Raw genomic sequence first — 16,824 nt, forward strand, 5'->3', positions numbered from 1 at the left:
GCTTATACTATACTTTTGTGAAGAAAAAGTACATAGCCTGCTTTTGAGTGTGTAGCAAAAGAGTATAGTTAATATTTTATAATGATTTGCATGTTTAGTCAACTGTAGGCTACGTGGTTTGTTGTGTTAGGAAAATAAGATATAAGGCAAGATTGATGTGTTATTGCATTAATAAATTACGACTGTTGGTTTCCCATCACATTGCAGTTCGAAGTTGCAGTTTGATTAGCCTACACTAAACTTGTTGGTGGAATTGTTTAACCAGAACACACACAGTTGCTGTTAATGTCCTAAATATTAAACCTCATTTCATGTTGATTTTTACATGATTAAAAATATTAATCCTACAATGTAAACTAATGTGTTCTAAATTAGAGTAGCTGCATGCAGTTCTGTAGCGTCTGTGGAAACACGGATATGCCTCTGATAACACAACAAAGAGTTGTGACCACGTGTTGCTACAAAAAAAAAAAAAAAAAAAAGAAAGAAAGAAGTGATATCAGTCTCATTTTAAAGATGTTTCTTTTATGTTTCGCGTGGATCGTCGGTGCTGGTAAGAAAAGCCTATTTATAGCTAATCGAATGTTTTAACGTATAATATAAGGTAAATCATAAAATATTAAATATATTAGTCATTTCACCACCATTAGTTTTCAGCAGTTCAGCAGTTGCATCTGGTAGCTTAGAAATTAGAATTAACCGTTGATATATTATTTTTCATTGTAGGTTTTGCATACCAATATTTATTAAACTATTTCCATAATGTTTGTTTTTAAATGTGGTATTCGTATTAGGGGATGTAATGTTTATAAGGTACTCTTAAGTATAAAGATAATATTTTTTGTCATCTGATTATTGCTGTTAAGATATTAAAGGTTTGATTAACTAATTTGTTAAAGTGATACCATTAGTAGCATGTTGTTGTTGTTTTTTTATCATGTAATGTAGGCTACGGGAGGTCATAGTGATTTAACCCTGAATACAAGCTGCAAAATCTTAATTTTTATTTTTGTAAATTAGAACAAATCTTACATTAAACTTAAAGTCAGACCACGTTATTTTAGCCTCTTTTAGGGTGAATGTTCCTGACAAGTTTTTGGTGGCGATCCGGGGTCGTCCAGCTGTACTGGGCTGTGATTTCACACCAGATCGTGACCTGTCCAGCCTGGTGCTTACCTGGCAACGGGACTCACGTGTTGTCCACAGCTTCTATTATCAACAGGACCAACTGGACCGCCAGAGTCCAGAATACTATAATCGGACATCATTGTTTATTTCAGAGATTGGTAAAGGAAATGCCACCCTTAGAATAAATTCAGTTGGACCTAAGGATGTGGGTCAGTACCTGTGCTTGGTGAGCAATGCTAAAGGGACGGGAAAAGCCCAGATAGAGCTGGACTACGGGGGTATGCTGTCCTTAAAATAAACAGAAATTATTTTTTATGCCATTTTATTATTAAAGCTTGGAAAACAAAAGTTTTAAACTTTAATGGTGACTTTAGTATGTTAACTGATGCGCAGTATATCTTTTATACAATTATCTGTAGCCTATTTGAATATGTTTAGTCAAATACCTGTAACAGTAATACATAGGCCTATATTTTAAAACGACTAAAAGTTACTGTTGGTGTATCTTTGCTTCCCGATGATACTAAATTAACTCTCTATGTTTCTCAGCTCTTTACTCTGAGCCCAGGTTAAGCATCCATGTAAACTCCTCTGCGTTGACAGTGCAGTTTGAGACGGAGGGATTCCCCAAACCTGAGGTGATCTGGCTGGATGAACATGGCCAAAACCTGAACTATCACCTGGAGCTCCACGCCCAGACAGAAGATGGGCTTTATTTAGTCAAGAGCAGCTATGAGGCCCAGAAGCCGGCGGTTAATATCACATTTACACTAAAGAACCACCTCCTGAACCAGAACCTTCAGAGACCCGTGTTCCTCGACTATGGTAAATTCTCCTATTTCACTTTGAACTAAGTGCATGTCAGAAGGTTTTCACTGGGGTTAGTGAAGTAAAAGTGTGATATTAAAATTCAGACCTATTCACCTTGAAAATGGAAGTATAATACCCATAATAGCCATGATTTATCCATAATGAATATAATAAGATGTTCACAGTCTCTGTGAAAGTGACTTTGAATTAAGTGCTATATGACATGTGAGAGGATTTGTGAATTCATTCCAGTTCTGCAGGCACATTTTCAGTGTGCATGAGGTCATGTTTATTTTAATAAGAATAATAGTCCATTGACTATCAAGGAAAAAACACTTCCCACATCACCTCATAATAAAAGAATGAAACAGTATATTTTTAAACCAGTTTTGCTGGGAACAGTTAACATCAGATAACAAACTTAGATCTGTCGTCTTTCATAGAGACAACCACAAATGGAGGAAATTAACTCAATGTTATTTCTTTAAACCAAGTTTTTCTTTTCAACCAAGCCAAAGCAGAAATGGAAACATTGATCAGCCCATAGTGTTTTAACACAAGTTTTACTTGCTCAACCAGCAGTGAGTAAAAAAATCAGTTACTGATATTACTGCTACAGGTTGTATTGATGCAAAGTTGATGGATATAATGTTTAACCATACTCAAACATGAGGAAGAACAGATGCTGGGTTGTTGTAATTACTTCTAAATAGTGTGTGGGAAAAAGCAGCCAGCATCAGATTGCAGTGATTATGTTACACAGTCAACAAGTACAACTAGTTGGGTTTGAAAACCTAGTTTGAGCAGTAACTGTCGTTCATTTGTTTCATTAATTTTGTAAGGCTGAAAGCATGCTGCTATTTTTAACAAATAATCGGAACAAAAGGCAGTTGAAGGATGGCGTGTATAATCCAAATATTTATCTGACTCTAATGTAATTCTGATTCCATAAAGTTGTTGTTAATCTTTGACCTCTTATTCTTTAAAGGTAAATGTCTTTCTTAGAACTGATGGGAACACAGGATTTAACCTGAACATTTAGATAACGAAAATTTAAGAACGATTTTCAAAGCAAGCAAAGTCATTTATTAATTTTCCTGTTTAAATATACTGGCTGTAGAATGAAACAACATACTGTATAGTAAACTTAGTTGTAACAAATAATGCACTGTTGTGCAGACGAGGCCGTGGAAACCTTTCTCATAGCACGGTTACAGACTTTCTCCTAGATCAACAGTTAGCTTTCCTACTTATACCCTGAGCAAAGCATTGTTAAACATGAGTGGAATACCAACACCAAAACCGACAGGAAACTAAAACATGAGGCAAATGCGTGCTAAGAACATTAACATTCTCCTCAATGCATGTTTAACCAGTACTTTGTACATTAGGATACTTTAATGTCTAATTTAATTTCACCACCATCCATTTCAGTGTATAAATTGTCAGATGAGACCAAACATGACATAGTTACATATTAGAACATACTAGTAGGCTAATTAAAACAGTATGTAGTTGAAAGCATATGTCCTGTGTAGCAAATGATAGACATGTCATTGAGGTGCAAATGACTCTGCCTCTAACAGAACCATCCTGTGCCTGGAGTGTCCCAACAGTCCTCAATCTGCATATTAATGAAGGTCTATGTTTGCTTTGCCCTACAAATAAGAATACAAATATCATGATCACATTTTGTAAAAGAAACTCAACCAAAAACACAAGAAAATGTTGAAATGTTTTTTTTTTTTGTTGGACTGAATAAACATTTATAAAATATATCACATTATATATTTTTTTCTTTGGATTTTTTTCCTCAAGTAACCACTTGTATCTGAAGCTTGATTTCAATTTGGTGCTAAATCCTCTAAACCCATTTTACTAATAATAATAATTGTGGTTTGAGGTAGAATCGATGCTTTATATCCAGTAATATTATTGATTTGTTTGCATTGACACTATCAGATGTGAACTGAACTGAGCTACAGTAGATGATGACATCACTGTTGTCTCCAGAATAACGGAATTGATTACTGATGAACTTTGCAGTTGTTGAACTGAACTGGATCAACAATGAACTGGCTTCAGCTGAGCAACGACACTGTTGTCTTTTTACAGCTGCTTTACAGCAGAATTCTGTTTGCATCATTGATCGTCACTTTCCTGTTTTTTTTTTTCTTTCAGTTTCAATTGAGGCTGGAGGTAGAAGTTGGAAGACAGCAGCAATAATTTCTCTGTCAATAATAAGCGCCATTCTTTTTGCTGTTGTGATGTTTTTACTATTTAAAAAAACAATAAAACCCTATATTTGAACCTCGTCAGCTTTCTGTAAATATATTGGTTTCCATTGAGCTGTCTGGAAAGAGATACTGTATCTGCAAAGCAACACTTATTAAATGAGAATAAAATAGCAGAAAAGCAAAGTGGACTTGTGGGAATTTTAGCAATGTTATCATCCTCACAAACCCTTAAAACCACAAAAATTGTTTATGATCCATGATTAGTCTACTTGCGTAAAACAGATCAGTTCATCAAGGGTGTTGCTGTCATGATCATGGCAGTATCCACCCTATACTTATTGCTAGTTGCACAGAAGTCTATAGATTACAGAGAATTATCAAGTGCTGTGTCAACAATGACATAAATCCCTTAAACAGTGAACAGTTGATATTGTAAACACTGGGTTTCTAAGGGAATTTAGATTCTTATTATCGAAAGGTGTGCAACTGTTAGATGTGTAATGATGTTTGTCTTGGGTTTGTAATGAATGGAAGGCATGAACATGACTGAGCCAACTCTTGCATGTTACACAAAAGGTAAATGCTCCATAGTTGCACAAGCATCCAGTACAAACTTCAAAATATGCAGAAGTTTAGTGTATTACTTATGTCAAGGTAATGGTAAATGGTTAAGGTAAGCACAATATTAATTCAATTGTCTATTCATACCATACAGAATCATGATTATTGCAGTTAAAATATTAAATATTTAACTGAAAATTCAGTGTGTGAGTAAATTCATCATTTCATATGACAGATTTAGCACAAAAACAAAAATAAATAAGCAGTAAATACAAAGAAATGACTTTTGGCACAACCACAAACTCCCTCTTACAGTCTCTTTTTTGTTGACATCTGCTCATTTGAGCATTCTAGCGTAAACTGACGTTAACTAAAGAATCCGATTGTCTGTGCACTGAACAGACATTTAATCTACTTGCTTTTCACATGGCCAGTGATTTATGAGCACAGCAATGCAACAGGTCGAAACATGCATGCATTGCACAGAATTAGTCATAGCTTCAAACAGGAATCATTAATTTACACGGTTCACAATCCCAGTTGAAGGTCTGCACTTGTTTCTTCTGCGCACAAACCAAATTATAGCAATGACCAGAAAAACGAAACCCACAGACAGGACAAGAGCAATGGTGCCTTGATTTGCAGTTGTGTCCTTATCTGAAACAGAAAAAGAAGCTTTGCTTAATGTGGTAAGTGCTTCAGAATGTGTCAAATGCACTGTTAAATCTAGATTTAGACAGATATTGTACAGATATATTTATTTCACAATATAAAAAAAGCATTTAAGATTAAAATCCTTCAAAAAGCTTTCAAACCCTGAAATTCAGTATATAGATATTTTGGAAGTGTACAATCAGTCACTCGGATGACAGTTAACCAAAACCATTTATGCTATATTTGGGAATTAACTTTGCATTCTGTAATCACAATGTGACACACTGAATAGCAGGTCTGAGTTTACATTTGATTTTTTTTTTTTTTTGTTAGTTTAAAATGCCATCTGTGTTCTGTCCACTAGTTAACCATTAACCTTTAATGGCCGTTAAATTAGAAATTCTCTGGAGCTCCACTAGTAGAAAATGTTTGTAACTAGGTTACAGAGGCACAGATATTTGACAAGGGAAAAACAGACCACTCATGTATAACGTTAAGATTACAGAATTTTTATGATAAAGGAAATCGAGACAACTAAAAAAAATCATAGTGTTTACCAATAAAATGCCCCAAAATGGCAAATGGCTTCCATGATTTCATCTAAGACACAATGCTTCTATTGAAAGATTTTAATGATATTTTAGGGAAAACCCACAGCTATAATTAGTGTTTCCAAACCCTGTTCCTGGAGACCCACCAATGCTACACCCAAATTAATCCAGATATTTGAAAATAATGCTTACCTGTCCACCTTACTGTGCATGCATTTCAGAAAGATATGTTCCCTTTCACATGATATAGTTTGTCTTAGTGTGGACCAATGTGTAGAGAAAAAGATGCAGCTGGTAGTACAGACTCCAAGAGCTCAAATTGATGGGTCAGAAAAGTGTGTTCTGTTGGTGTGACTTCAATAGGCCATTTCCTAAACCAAACCACTAGGGGTTAAATCAAAAATGATAATTCGAAGCAATAACCCACAGGCTAACCCTAAACCTAACCACTAAATATAATTGGTTGATAGGCGTGCTGATCCATGAACAACCAATACTTGGGTAAATTATGAGTAATAATTAAAGTATTTCTGATCTTAATCTTGACAAACCATTTAAAAAACACTGAATCACTCTCAGTTTAAATACTTTTAAATAGCTGTTAATTACCTTCTGGGTTAGGAATAATGGGTGCGGCCAAAATCAATCATCTCAGTAAACAGCACTGCAGTTTATTTTAGCTTATTAACCAACATCCAAGCCTCTTTAAATGACATTATAGTTAGATAAATGTAGTTTGCTTTGGGTGTTTCTACATTAGGCAAAATTGCGCTACCACTTTTGCGTAATCACCTCAAAGACTCACATTTCTCATTGATCAAGTTTTAATCTGCAATGCAATTCCAATGGTCTTACATCAACTGGAAAAGTCAAGTCTGTAGATGAATCAATTGATGTACTGTTCTATATTTCCATATTTTTTTTAGGTGTGGAAACCCAACCTTATGTAGACAAAGGAGTTCTGTGTTGTTAAAATAGCATGAAAATGATGCCAAAAAAATCACTTGAGGCAAGACAAACATGCCTGAAATGCATACAGTAACAGATGACATTCCTCTAACTGTCACCTCCTCACACACACACTTTGAAAACAGAAAGTCATACCATAGTTGAGGAACACGGGTCTCTGAAGGTTCTGGTTTAGGAGGTGGTTCTTTAGTGTAAATGTGACATTAACCGCCGGCTTCTGGGCCTCATAGCTGCTTTTGACTAAGTAAAGCCCATCTCCTGTCTGGCCGTGGAGCTCCAGGTGACAGCTGAGGTTCTGGCCATGTTCGTCCAGCCAGATCACCTCAGGTTTGGGGAATCCCTCCGTCTCAAACTGCACTGTCAACGCAGAGGAGTTTACATGGATGCTTAACCTGGGCTCAGAGTAAAGAGCTGAGAAAGAAACACATAATCAGCTGTGTTGTATTGAAATATACTGAAGTAAAATGTAAAAAGAATATCGATTGTTTTAACTACTAAAGTAATTTTCTAGTTTATAAAATGTATTTTACAATGAAGCATAACTAGGACACTGTTTACTGGAAATCACACTTTATATATTTCAAGGCTTTCCATGACCATGGGAAACATGAAACATGATACAGCGAAACCACTGCAGACTTATTCTCAATTCTTAGGATACCTAATCCTCAAACAAAAATAAACTTAACAGTAAAAAGAAACTGGAATTTGAATAGCTCATTTGTTTATGTTTACTCTGTATCAAATGAAAATGAACCAATTCATAAAAGCCGAGCTGTACGCTTTTGAATCACAAACTATTATTTTATATTATTATTAGACTACACAGGAATTAGAAGTAAGTAAATTCAGTGAAAACTTTAAATTCAGTAGCAGAGAAAAGTACAGGAATCACTGAGCATTTTCGTATGGTGATCCGCCCACATTGATGGAAGAATGCACATGCAGGAACAGTTAATGCAATGAAACGTCATTTGGTTGCTATTTTTTTTATTTTGATTATTATTTGCAATGGAACTGATTATGAATAGGAACCAGTTCTCAGTTCCAAAACTTACATTAATCACTGGAATTACTTTTCCAAAACCATAAAAAAGACACATACCTCCATAAGTCACATTCATCAAGGCTTTTCCTGTTCCCTTTGCATTGCTCACTATGCACAGGTACAGCCCTGCATCCTTCGGTCTAACTTCTGCAACTCTAAGAGAGGCATTTCCTTTATGAAGCTCTGAAATAAAAAGTGACGTCCGGTTGTGGAATTCTGGACTCTGTCTGTCCAATTGGTCCTGCTGATAATAGAAACTGTGGACAACCTGTGAGTCTTCCGATCGTTGCCAGGTAACCACCAAGTTGGAGAGGTCAGGATCAGGTGTGAACTCACAGCCCAGTACAGCTGAACCACCACGGATTGCCAGCAGATGCTTATCAGTGACAATCACTTCAAAAGAAGCTGAAAAGAGGCAGCAAGAAGGAATTAGATTTGCTTGAAACACTGCTGGGTAAAGAGAAATAAAGTTTTACTTCATATTTAATACATTCCTTCATACATTCGCTATAGAAACTATCTATAACATACTGTAATGAAATATTTCATATCTAAATGTTACTTGGGGGAAAAAATGCTTTATCCAGCCTTGTAATATCTTGGACTCAACTCTGTATAAGCATCAACAATGGTATGAGTTTGGGGTGCTTTATTGTTCATAATTTGAAATTCAAATGTTTATCTAATGGGAGGACCATAAGTTGTAAAGGAATAAAAAATGTAAACAAAGTTTAAGATATCAAGTCTGTTTAGTAAGAAAGAAGAACCGCTTTTAATATACAGCTGTCAAGAAATGCAGTCTATATTTTGCATTTTAAATTATATGTTTTGATGTGCAGTCTTTAAGTAATATACTTCTTTCTATTTATAGGCTACTCTGTAATTTTTCAGATCAAAGACTGAAACATATAGCATCACAAAACCAAATTTAGTGAAAAACACTTCCGTGCCCTTACGAAAAATAAGTTTGAAAGAAATAAGTCTACTATTAGTATACTTCTAAGAAATTAAAATAATAAAGTATACTTAAGTTTCATTCTACTTTTTATATATTTCTCAGAAATATACTTAAAATTGCACTTTAAGTACTTGACTTATACTGGCAGAAAAGTTATGCATACAATGCTGTACTATATTTGGCCTATAATTATCTTTTTATTGAGGTATAGGGCCTACTTATAAAGGTATAATTAAGTAAGCCAAGTGGCTTGTTGTAGCAGTATTTCACCCACACATTTTTTACGAATTTTTAAAAAGTTATTGTTCTTGATTTTAAATGCATAAGTACGCTATTTGCATGGTGACATGCCGCATCAGACGGCTTTATTATAACGCCCTAAGATTTATATTAAACGTAAGTCTTACCCACAAGAAGAGCAGTCGCGAAGCACAAAAGTAGCCAAAGCATCGTCGCATGGAGTCATGGTTTAAAAACTAGGCAGTTCAGTTTAGCGTTGATCCAATGCAAGTCAGAAATAAAATGTATTCATTAAGCTATATTCTACTACACGGTTTACGTGATATTCCCTTTGAAGACATGCTTCCATTCCATTCCCCTGGAAAGCTTCAGGAGAATGGAAAACAGTGCACCTGGCTTCAGTGCGCGGGCTGCGATGCAAGGGGAGGGGATGGGCGTTACAGTAAGTGGGCATAACTTGGAGTAGGGTGAGTCTGTGTGACCGATAGACATCATAAAGTACAAGAAAATATTAACCAAATGGAGGAAATGAATCATTACTGGTTCATGGGAGGGGGAGGGGGGAGGGGTCCACAATGACATTTACCCCCAAATATTTAAAATTATTACAAAAACTCGTAAAAAAACAAAAGTTTAGAATGGCTGCACATTCACTGTCCTCGCGGCTGCTGCAACTTGAGGTGACTCAACTCCCAATTTTTACACCTTATTGTTCACCATGATTCTCATATCACAGGATGCTACTGCTGCAACCAAGGATTTGATTTTACTTCCTTCATGGGAGTCAGGGCAGGGCACAGGATTATGTTATTTTTTTTCCATATACGTTAGCCTGTAATGCATAATGTTGGCTACTTGTAGCAGGCCCTACTTATTGGTTGTTATACCCATAATTACACTAGTGTGCATTATGGACTCTCGATGGTCTAATTCTCGAGGATGCGCCAACATCTCCAGTAGCACCTCATTGCAGTACACGAGATCCAGGGGGCGGAGTCGGATCCAGATCTGAGGGGTGGAGTTGCGTATTTTTAGGGGTGGGTTTAGGCATAGATATCATATAGGTAGACGCCCTATGGCACGGACGAGAATTGGAGCCGCCATCTTAAACCGGTCATCCGCTCCTCTCAGTGTAATCTGAATGGCAGGTGAAATGAGCTGTCAGCGCATTAAATTAATAATATCTCACTAACTGATTTTCACGCGGTTTTTTTTTTTTTGCTGCAAAGGTCATTCATGTAGCTATGATACAGGACACATGGTTCGGCGTATTTTAATATCCATTGTAGGTTAACAGTAATATAATATTTTAATATAAGATATAAAGTGACCAGACACATGTGATGAAGGATATAATGTATTTTATAAATCACACACCATATAAAAGAAGCAGAAACAGATAGTAGCAGTAAAGTAAGATATTTTAATAAGTTGAAGAAACAGTTTATGATTGACACACGCACACACACACACACACACACACGAACACACACACACACACACACACACGCACGCACGCACGCACGCACGCACGCACACACACACACACACACACACACACACACACACACACACACACACACACACACACACACACACACACTTTCTAGAAGGCAGCCACCGAATCCACCGAACGCAGCCACCTGTAATAAAAATTGAGAACAAGCTTTTCAACGTGTTTGCATCAGTAACGTTGATTTTTAAAAATTATATTCGGACAATTAAGCCTATACCGTTTTTTATCGTATGTAGGAGGGGAAAATGTCGAGACTAAAGCCCTATCGGATTAACTTTACACTTTACAACTTTACATGTGTTGGACTAACTTTAGATGGAGAAAGTTAATGTAATTTTACCACAGGACTTCTGTAATATCAATAGCCAAATCGCACGTGGTAAGATATAGGTTATCAATAAAACTAGAAGTTGGAGAGGTAACTCAAAATGCTCCACAGTGCTCTGGCATCTTGCTGCCACGCAACGAGACTAGGAATACGACCGGTTCAAGATGGCGGCCGGATTTTTCGTTTTCCAGCGGCCAATAGGGTATCTAGTCTTTATATGATATCTATGAGTTTAGGGATCAGGGTGGAGCTGGGTAGGTTTAGGGAGGAGTTGGATCTGGATCCAACTCCTTCCCGTAGATTTCATGTTCTGCAGTGAGAACCATCAACATTTTGGCTATCGAAAATTTCCAGTAGCACCTCATTGCAGTACACGAGATCCAGGGGCGCAGTTGGATCCAGATCTAAGGGGTGGAGATGGGTAGGATACTAGGATTAGGGGAGAGTTAGGGATCAGGGGGCGGAGATGGATAGGTTCAGGCAGAGCCGTATTTTTTTTGTGCATCGGTAATTTCTAATGTCATGTTCTTTTACAGATCCACAAGCCAAAATCAAAGGAGATTTTCTTTTTTGACTCCATGAACCCTGTAGACTTTGGACATGGGAGTTTAGCACATTTCTATTTTGTCCTTAATAACATGCGTGTGTTTGGAGTTCATAGTAACACAAATTGATGTCTGTGTTCGTTCTTATGTATACCAGCTTCTTGTTTTATTTTGTAATGGTCTTTAGGCTATTTCATTTAAAATGAACTGGCTATACACACTCTAAAAAATGCTGGGTTGTTTTAACCCAATTTTGGGTCAAATATGGACAAACCCAAAATGTTGGGTTAAAAATGTAATGTAAAAATTTAACCCAACGGCTGGGTTAGTCCATATTTGACCCAAAGTTGGGTTAAAACAACCCAGCATTTTTTAGAGTGCATTATTATTATTATTATTATTATTTTTACAGGTGGAACAGTGACGGTAGTACTTTCATTCGACTGCATGGACGTGAAATGTGTTGTGCATTATGAAATATATCCTGGATTTGTTTGAGCTCATACTTTTATGTTTCAGCCAATTATGATTTTTGGTATTATATAATTATATATCAGTCATAGTCTTCTTCATTTATATAGCGCTTTTACCAATGTAGATTGTTCCAAAGCGGCTCTTCAGTGATAAACGTATAATTTAAATAATAGTAAATAATTACACATAAGGCTCTAACATAAGGCTCTAACATTTTTATTGCAAGATCATAAATGATGTCTTTATTAACATGTGACTGCCCGTGAATAAATCACATTTTTTTTTATTGTTGTATTACTTTAGAAAACTGGCAAATCACATTTCTCCTGGCCACTGGAACATGTCTATATACTGACAGATTTGGAGGTGCAGCTCTTTGCTAGTAAAATTTTAATATCTGTAGTATTGCTGTGATGTTTGTCCTTCTGTAAATTTCTCCTATCTACATACAGTATATGGAGCTAAACCAGACAGAACACCAGATTCTTGGTCATCACTCTAACCCAGGCCCTTCTCCGTCGATTGCTCAGTTTGGAGGCCAGCTGAAGAGTCCAGGTTATTCCGAAGTTCCGAAGGATTGTGGAGGCTACATGCTTTTGTGAATCTTCAATACAGCAGAATGTTTCGTTTATTGCAGTCTTCCCCAAATCTGTCTTGACACAATGCTGTTTCTGAGCTCTACAGGCAGTTCCTTTGCCCTCATGGCTTGGTTTTTTCAGCTGTTAGACCATTTGATGTGTGTGCATTTCCAAATCATACCCATTCAATTGAATTTGCCACAGGTTAACTACCCTCGAACTGTAGTAACATCTACAATGATATTACTGAATGCTCCTGAGCTGAATTTCAAGTGTCCCATGAAAAGGGCATGAATAGGCAATGTAAAAAGGTAATTTAATGTAGGCTTAGTTTAAATAAGGCAAAGGCAGCAACATAAAAGATAAAAATGTAATATTTCTAATACTTTCGCAAGCCACTATATTTATGCACATTTGTAAATAGCTTATTCTATTTGACTAGATTAATTCTTTTTCTTTAGTACTATGATGGGTATTTATTTTTAATTTTTTTTGCTGAATTCTTTTTTTGATTTTTTTATTGAATTTCAAGAATTGAATTCTATTGAACACAACAAACTTGCACTCTACGTTTACATGTTACGTCAGTTTATTAAGAGTGTCAGACAGGGAAAACCACCCATTAGTCATCAAGCTATTAAATCTTATAAACCGTATACTTTGTTATTTAACATTTTTTTTAAATGAATATATCATTAAAAAGAGCAACAGTGTTTTAATACGGCGCCGTTGTCTCTCACAGTATGTTATAATGGACGCGAGCAGTTCTGACACCCCTCCGCGCTGCTCATTTTGGTATGAGCCGCTTCGCACGCTGACTGGAAACATGTGGCTTACTGTGTTTTTTGGATAGTAGAGTCTCAATTTGCCGGTTTGTCATGTAGAGAAACACATCGCATATTTTGGTCATTAACTCAGTGATACAGTCTGTAAAACGACTGAAGACCAAGAACTGAGAACACACAGTTGTCACCCCAACAGACAGGAACTGAAGGGCCTTTAACGGTCTCTGGATCAGACAGGTGAAGCCTGGGATTCGTCATCTTCCAGTTGCTCGAGGTACGTCTTCTTTTCAATTCATCTAGTTATACATCTGCACAGATTGAAACGGTTATTCGACATAACGTTACATGTTCTGGGGAATTCCAGATTTCATTGTAAAGTTAGCAGATTGCCACGTTGCAGCGGTGCTGATTGCATGACATCGATTAGAAAAGAGTCACTTGCCTTGACCCCTCAAGAATCGTATTCATGTAGGATCCGATCTGTTTGACATGGATTCTGGGCGTTTAAATCTATACCGTGGATGTCTGCTGCAACGTGGGCTTGTTGGAGGCGGAGTTCACTTGGCGCCCTCACAGCGGCGCTGCTGCGCCACTTTATAAATGAGAATTCAGTTTTTTTATTATTATTATGCTTACAAACAAACAAAGATGACAATCATAGCACACAATTCTGTAACAAAATTGCAAACATATCTGTACAAAATATGACAACAATATGTACAGAGTCATCTTAATATAGGGTGAGAAAAGAAGGTAAGAGTGTAACTATCTAAAACAAAGAAGAAGAAAAGAAAAAGAAAAGAAAAAAAAGAGGGTCAAGAGAGCAAGATATTCTATACATAGTTTAGAGTAGGTCTAACTAAATTAAAGTCATTAGAAAATAAAATGTCACGCCAAAAGTGACCAAGTGACGCGGTGACACTGCATTAGGCATGTGTTTGTATTCGAGAAAAAGAAAAACTTCAAAAAGCTGTGTTTCCTCATGAGACCCCAGTGCGTGAGTGACGTTCAGGAAGAGGTGACTGACACAGGCTGCTCCACACAGCAACAGAGAGAGCTCGAATGAGCGAAAACACACTTCAGTAACTGCATCACTATTTTTGTTGAATAGATTTTTGTACCTTAAATGGGTCCCGGAGGCAGTTTACAACTTTCGGGAAGCAGAGTTTGAACGGGAGATTATTCCATGTTCGCACGTCAGAGGTGCCCACGCCAACGGATGTGCAGTTGCCGCAGCACAGCCTATGAGTGAGCCAGACACTCAATGTGCTAGCTGTACAGCTGCAAATGGGTTTTACTTAAAAGCGTCTGTAAATCGAGGAAAATTAGTTTTCCCTTTTCAGTAAATCCCAGTAACTGAGCAGATTTTGAAATACTCAGATCGGCCCATCTGGCACCAAAAACCAGGCCACGCTCAGAATTGCTTAAATCACCTTTCTTTCCCATTCTGACATTCAGTTTGGAGTTCAGGAGATTGTCTTGACCAGGACCACACCCCTAAATGCATTGAAGCAACTGCCATGTGATTGGTTGATTAGATAATTGCATTAATGAGAAATATTGTAATCACTTCAGGAGCCTAAATATAATGACTACTGTATATTTTAAGATATCAAAAATATCTTAAAAAAATATTAAGTGTGATATTAAAGATGTTGTTTCCAAAATTAATTTAATGGCTTTTATAATGTCACTGTACTGAGGCAAAAACAAATTGTAAAAAAAAAAAAACTAAAATGTCAATAATTTTTAATAAGTATAAAAAATATATCTTGAGATATGTATTTTCAATGAAATATATATAGATATAAATATAATATAAATATATATAGATATAAATATAATATAAATATATATATAAGTATATGTGGCTCTAAGATCTTTTTCATTTTTTTATATGCATTTAGAGATCCTTCCTTATATTGTGTGAGCTGATTGGTCGTGAACATGAGGAGGTGTAAGAATTGTGGAGGGACGGACATTGATGTGGACCAGGCACGGGGTGATGCCGTGTGCATGGGCTGCGGCACCGTGCTGGAGGACAACATCATCGTTTCCGAGGTAACCTTCGTGGAGAACAGTGGAGGAGGATCGTCCGCCGTAGGACAGTTTGTCGCTGGTGACTGTGAGTGATAGTTCATCTACAACACAGACAATTTCTTACTGAAATTGTTTAATTTTAATTTGTTAATGAGGGAATAATCTTTTTTTTTTTTAGCTTATGAGGTTAATTGTGTGTCTTAGAGGATCTTTCAGATCTTAGAGGATCTGAAAGAAAAGATAGCTATATGATATTGTCCTCTATCTCACCATCCATTAGATTAGGTTTGTTATGAACCTTGACTGGAAACAGGTCCAGTTCTGAAACGTTAGCCTGTGAAATCTTTTTTTAATATTATAATCTGCTTCCACCAACCAACTTCCACTTATACTTTCGGTATTTTCTAAGGAAATTCTAGTCATGAAGTTTTGTATAATTTCACTTTTCTGAATTATTTATTGTCCTTAAATCTTCCCAAATATTTGAAAAGTTTGTATTTGGCAACTTTTTTATTTTTTTTAAATGACACACTAAGATATTCCCCAGTCCAAATTCAAAAAACAAATTACACCAAAATCCATCATTGTTCATTTCACTCATGTATTTGATGATCAGTAGAATATGTTGTTGTCATTATTTATTCAAATAAATTCTTGATTAAGTAAAATGTGATCAGACTTAAAGTAGTAAAATCATGTGATAGGGGGCCCCGGCTGTCAATCAATATGTTAGTCATGCGGGCCTCTGATTGGTCCGGGCCGTAAGCAACCGCGTACCCTGCTTACCGATAGTTACACCTGTGATTGAGTCACTGGCTACTCTAACCTGCACTATGTCCTTAAAATGGGATGAGTTTTTTTTATTTATTTTCAACTGCATTACCATCTTTGAACACCAGATGGCTGCCAAGTGTTGTTTTTAAAATGAATGTTCTGCAATGATGGTAATGTGCAACAAACTTCCATATTCTCTAAAACAGGTCACTTCGCTTCCAGTTCAGGTCTTTTGTTTGTGCTTTGTTAAATATAGGGCCGTTTTAATAAAGATATCTTCAAAGGAGCGAGCAGAGATGAACACCATTGTCCATCTCAGATGCAGATTGATATCTAGAACTAACATTTGGATATTAAAATTGAATAAAACACTAACAATAAAAATAACTAGCTAGGTTAGTGGATTGCCTTAAAAGTGCTTAGATGTCTCCGTCAGGTCATACTGCTGTTAAAACTTTCTCCAATAAGCGGTTGCAATGAGACATGTTTTCCTGTTTGTTCCTGTGACATTCAACATAAAGCCTGTAAAAACAATTTATAGTGGAAGCTGACTTTCAACAGCTCTTGTAGTTTAAACATGGTAAGTTTGAAATTTGGACATACATGTTGTTATTTCCTTTCTTGTTCA

At 36.4% G+C, this 16,824-nt stretch overlaps 3 protein-coding genes and 1 long non-coding RNA gene across 8 annotated transcripts in view; 2 read left to right on the forward strand and 2 right to left on the reverse strand.

Annotated features, from left to right (window-relative positions):
* The first annotated feature begins 447 nt into the window (after positions 1 to 447).
* LOC120479783 (V-set domain-containing T-cell activation inhibitor 1) lies at positions 448 to 4,256 on the forward strand. Of its 4 annotated transcripts, none has more exons than XM_039672558.2 (4): positions 448 to 553; positions 1,065 to 1,406; positions 1,678 to 1,953; positions 4,120 to 4,256. In XM_039672558.2, exons 1-4 carry the CDS (start codon positions 517 to 519, stop codon positions 4,245 to 4,247), a joined length of 783 nt encoding a protein of 260 aa, XP_039528492.2. In that variant the 5' UTR covers positions 448 to 516; the 3' UTR covers positions 4,248 to 4,256. The 4 variants fall into 4 exon arrangements, with proteins under 4 accessions (XP_039528492.2, XP_039528493.2, XP_039528494.2 ...); XM_039672559.2 differs by having other exon boundaries at positions 1,732 to 1,953; XM_039672560.2 differs by having other exon boundaries at positions 1,065 to 1,337.
* Positions 3,002 to 9,572, reverse strand: LOC120479782 (V-set domain-containing T-cell activation inhibitor 1). Of its 2 annotated transcripts, XR_005622965.2 has the most exons (5): positions 9,324 to 9,572; positions 8,016 to 8,363; positions 7,046 to 7,321; positions 6,134 to 6,312; positions 5,171 to 5,393 (listed from the first exon to the last, which is right to left on the reverse strand). XR_005622965.2 is itself a non-coding variant. In XM_039672556.2 (4 exons), exons 1-4 carry the CDS (start codon positions 9,364 to 9,366, stop codon positions 5,251 to 5,253), a joined length of 810 nt encoding a protein of 269 aa, XP_039528490.2. In that variant the 5' UTR covers positions 9,367 to 9,571; the 3' UTR covers positions 3,002 to 5,250. The 2 variants fall into 2 exon arrangements, 1 of the variants encoding a protein (XP_039528490.2); XM_039672556.2 differs by lacking the exon at positions 6,134 to 6,312 and having other exon boundaries at positions 3,002 to 5,393; positions 9,324 to 9,571.
* Positions 9,573 to 13,291: 3,719 nt separating this feature from the next.
* The window catches only part of brf1a (BRF1 general transcription factor IIIB subunit a), a 45,627-nt gene continuing 42,094 nt past the window's right edge, over positions 13,292 to 16,824 (forward strand). Inside the window, exons 1-2 of the mRNA XM_039672079.2 lie at positions 13,292 to 13,656; positions 15,290 to 15,507. Of these exons, the coding sequence (XP_039528013.1) occupies positions 15,330 to 15,507 (178 nt within the window). The 5' untranslated portion in view covers positions 13,292 to 13,656; positions 15,290 to 15,329. The remainder of the gene's footprint in view (positions 13,657 to 15,289; positions 15,508 to 16,824) is intronic.
* LOC148977165 (uncharacterized) lies at positions 13,512 to 14,889 on the reverse strand. The gene is made up of 3 exons (XR_016145545.1): positions 14,504 to 14,889; positions 13,825 to 13,974; positions 13,512 to 13,690 (listed from the first exon to the last, which is right to left on the reverse strand). It is a non-coding gene; the product is annotated as an uncharacterized LOC148977165 (long non-coding RNA).

This window comes from Pimephales promelas, chromosome 11, assembly GCF_988280905.1.
Source record: "Pimephales promelas chromosome 11, fPimPro1.hap1.1, whole genome shotgun sequence".
Classification (NCBI taxonomy): Eukaryota; Metazoa; Chordata; class Actinopteri; order Cypriniformes; family Leuciscidae; genus Pimephales; species Pimephales promelas.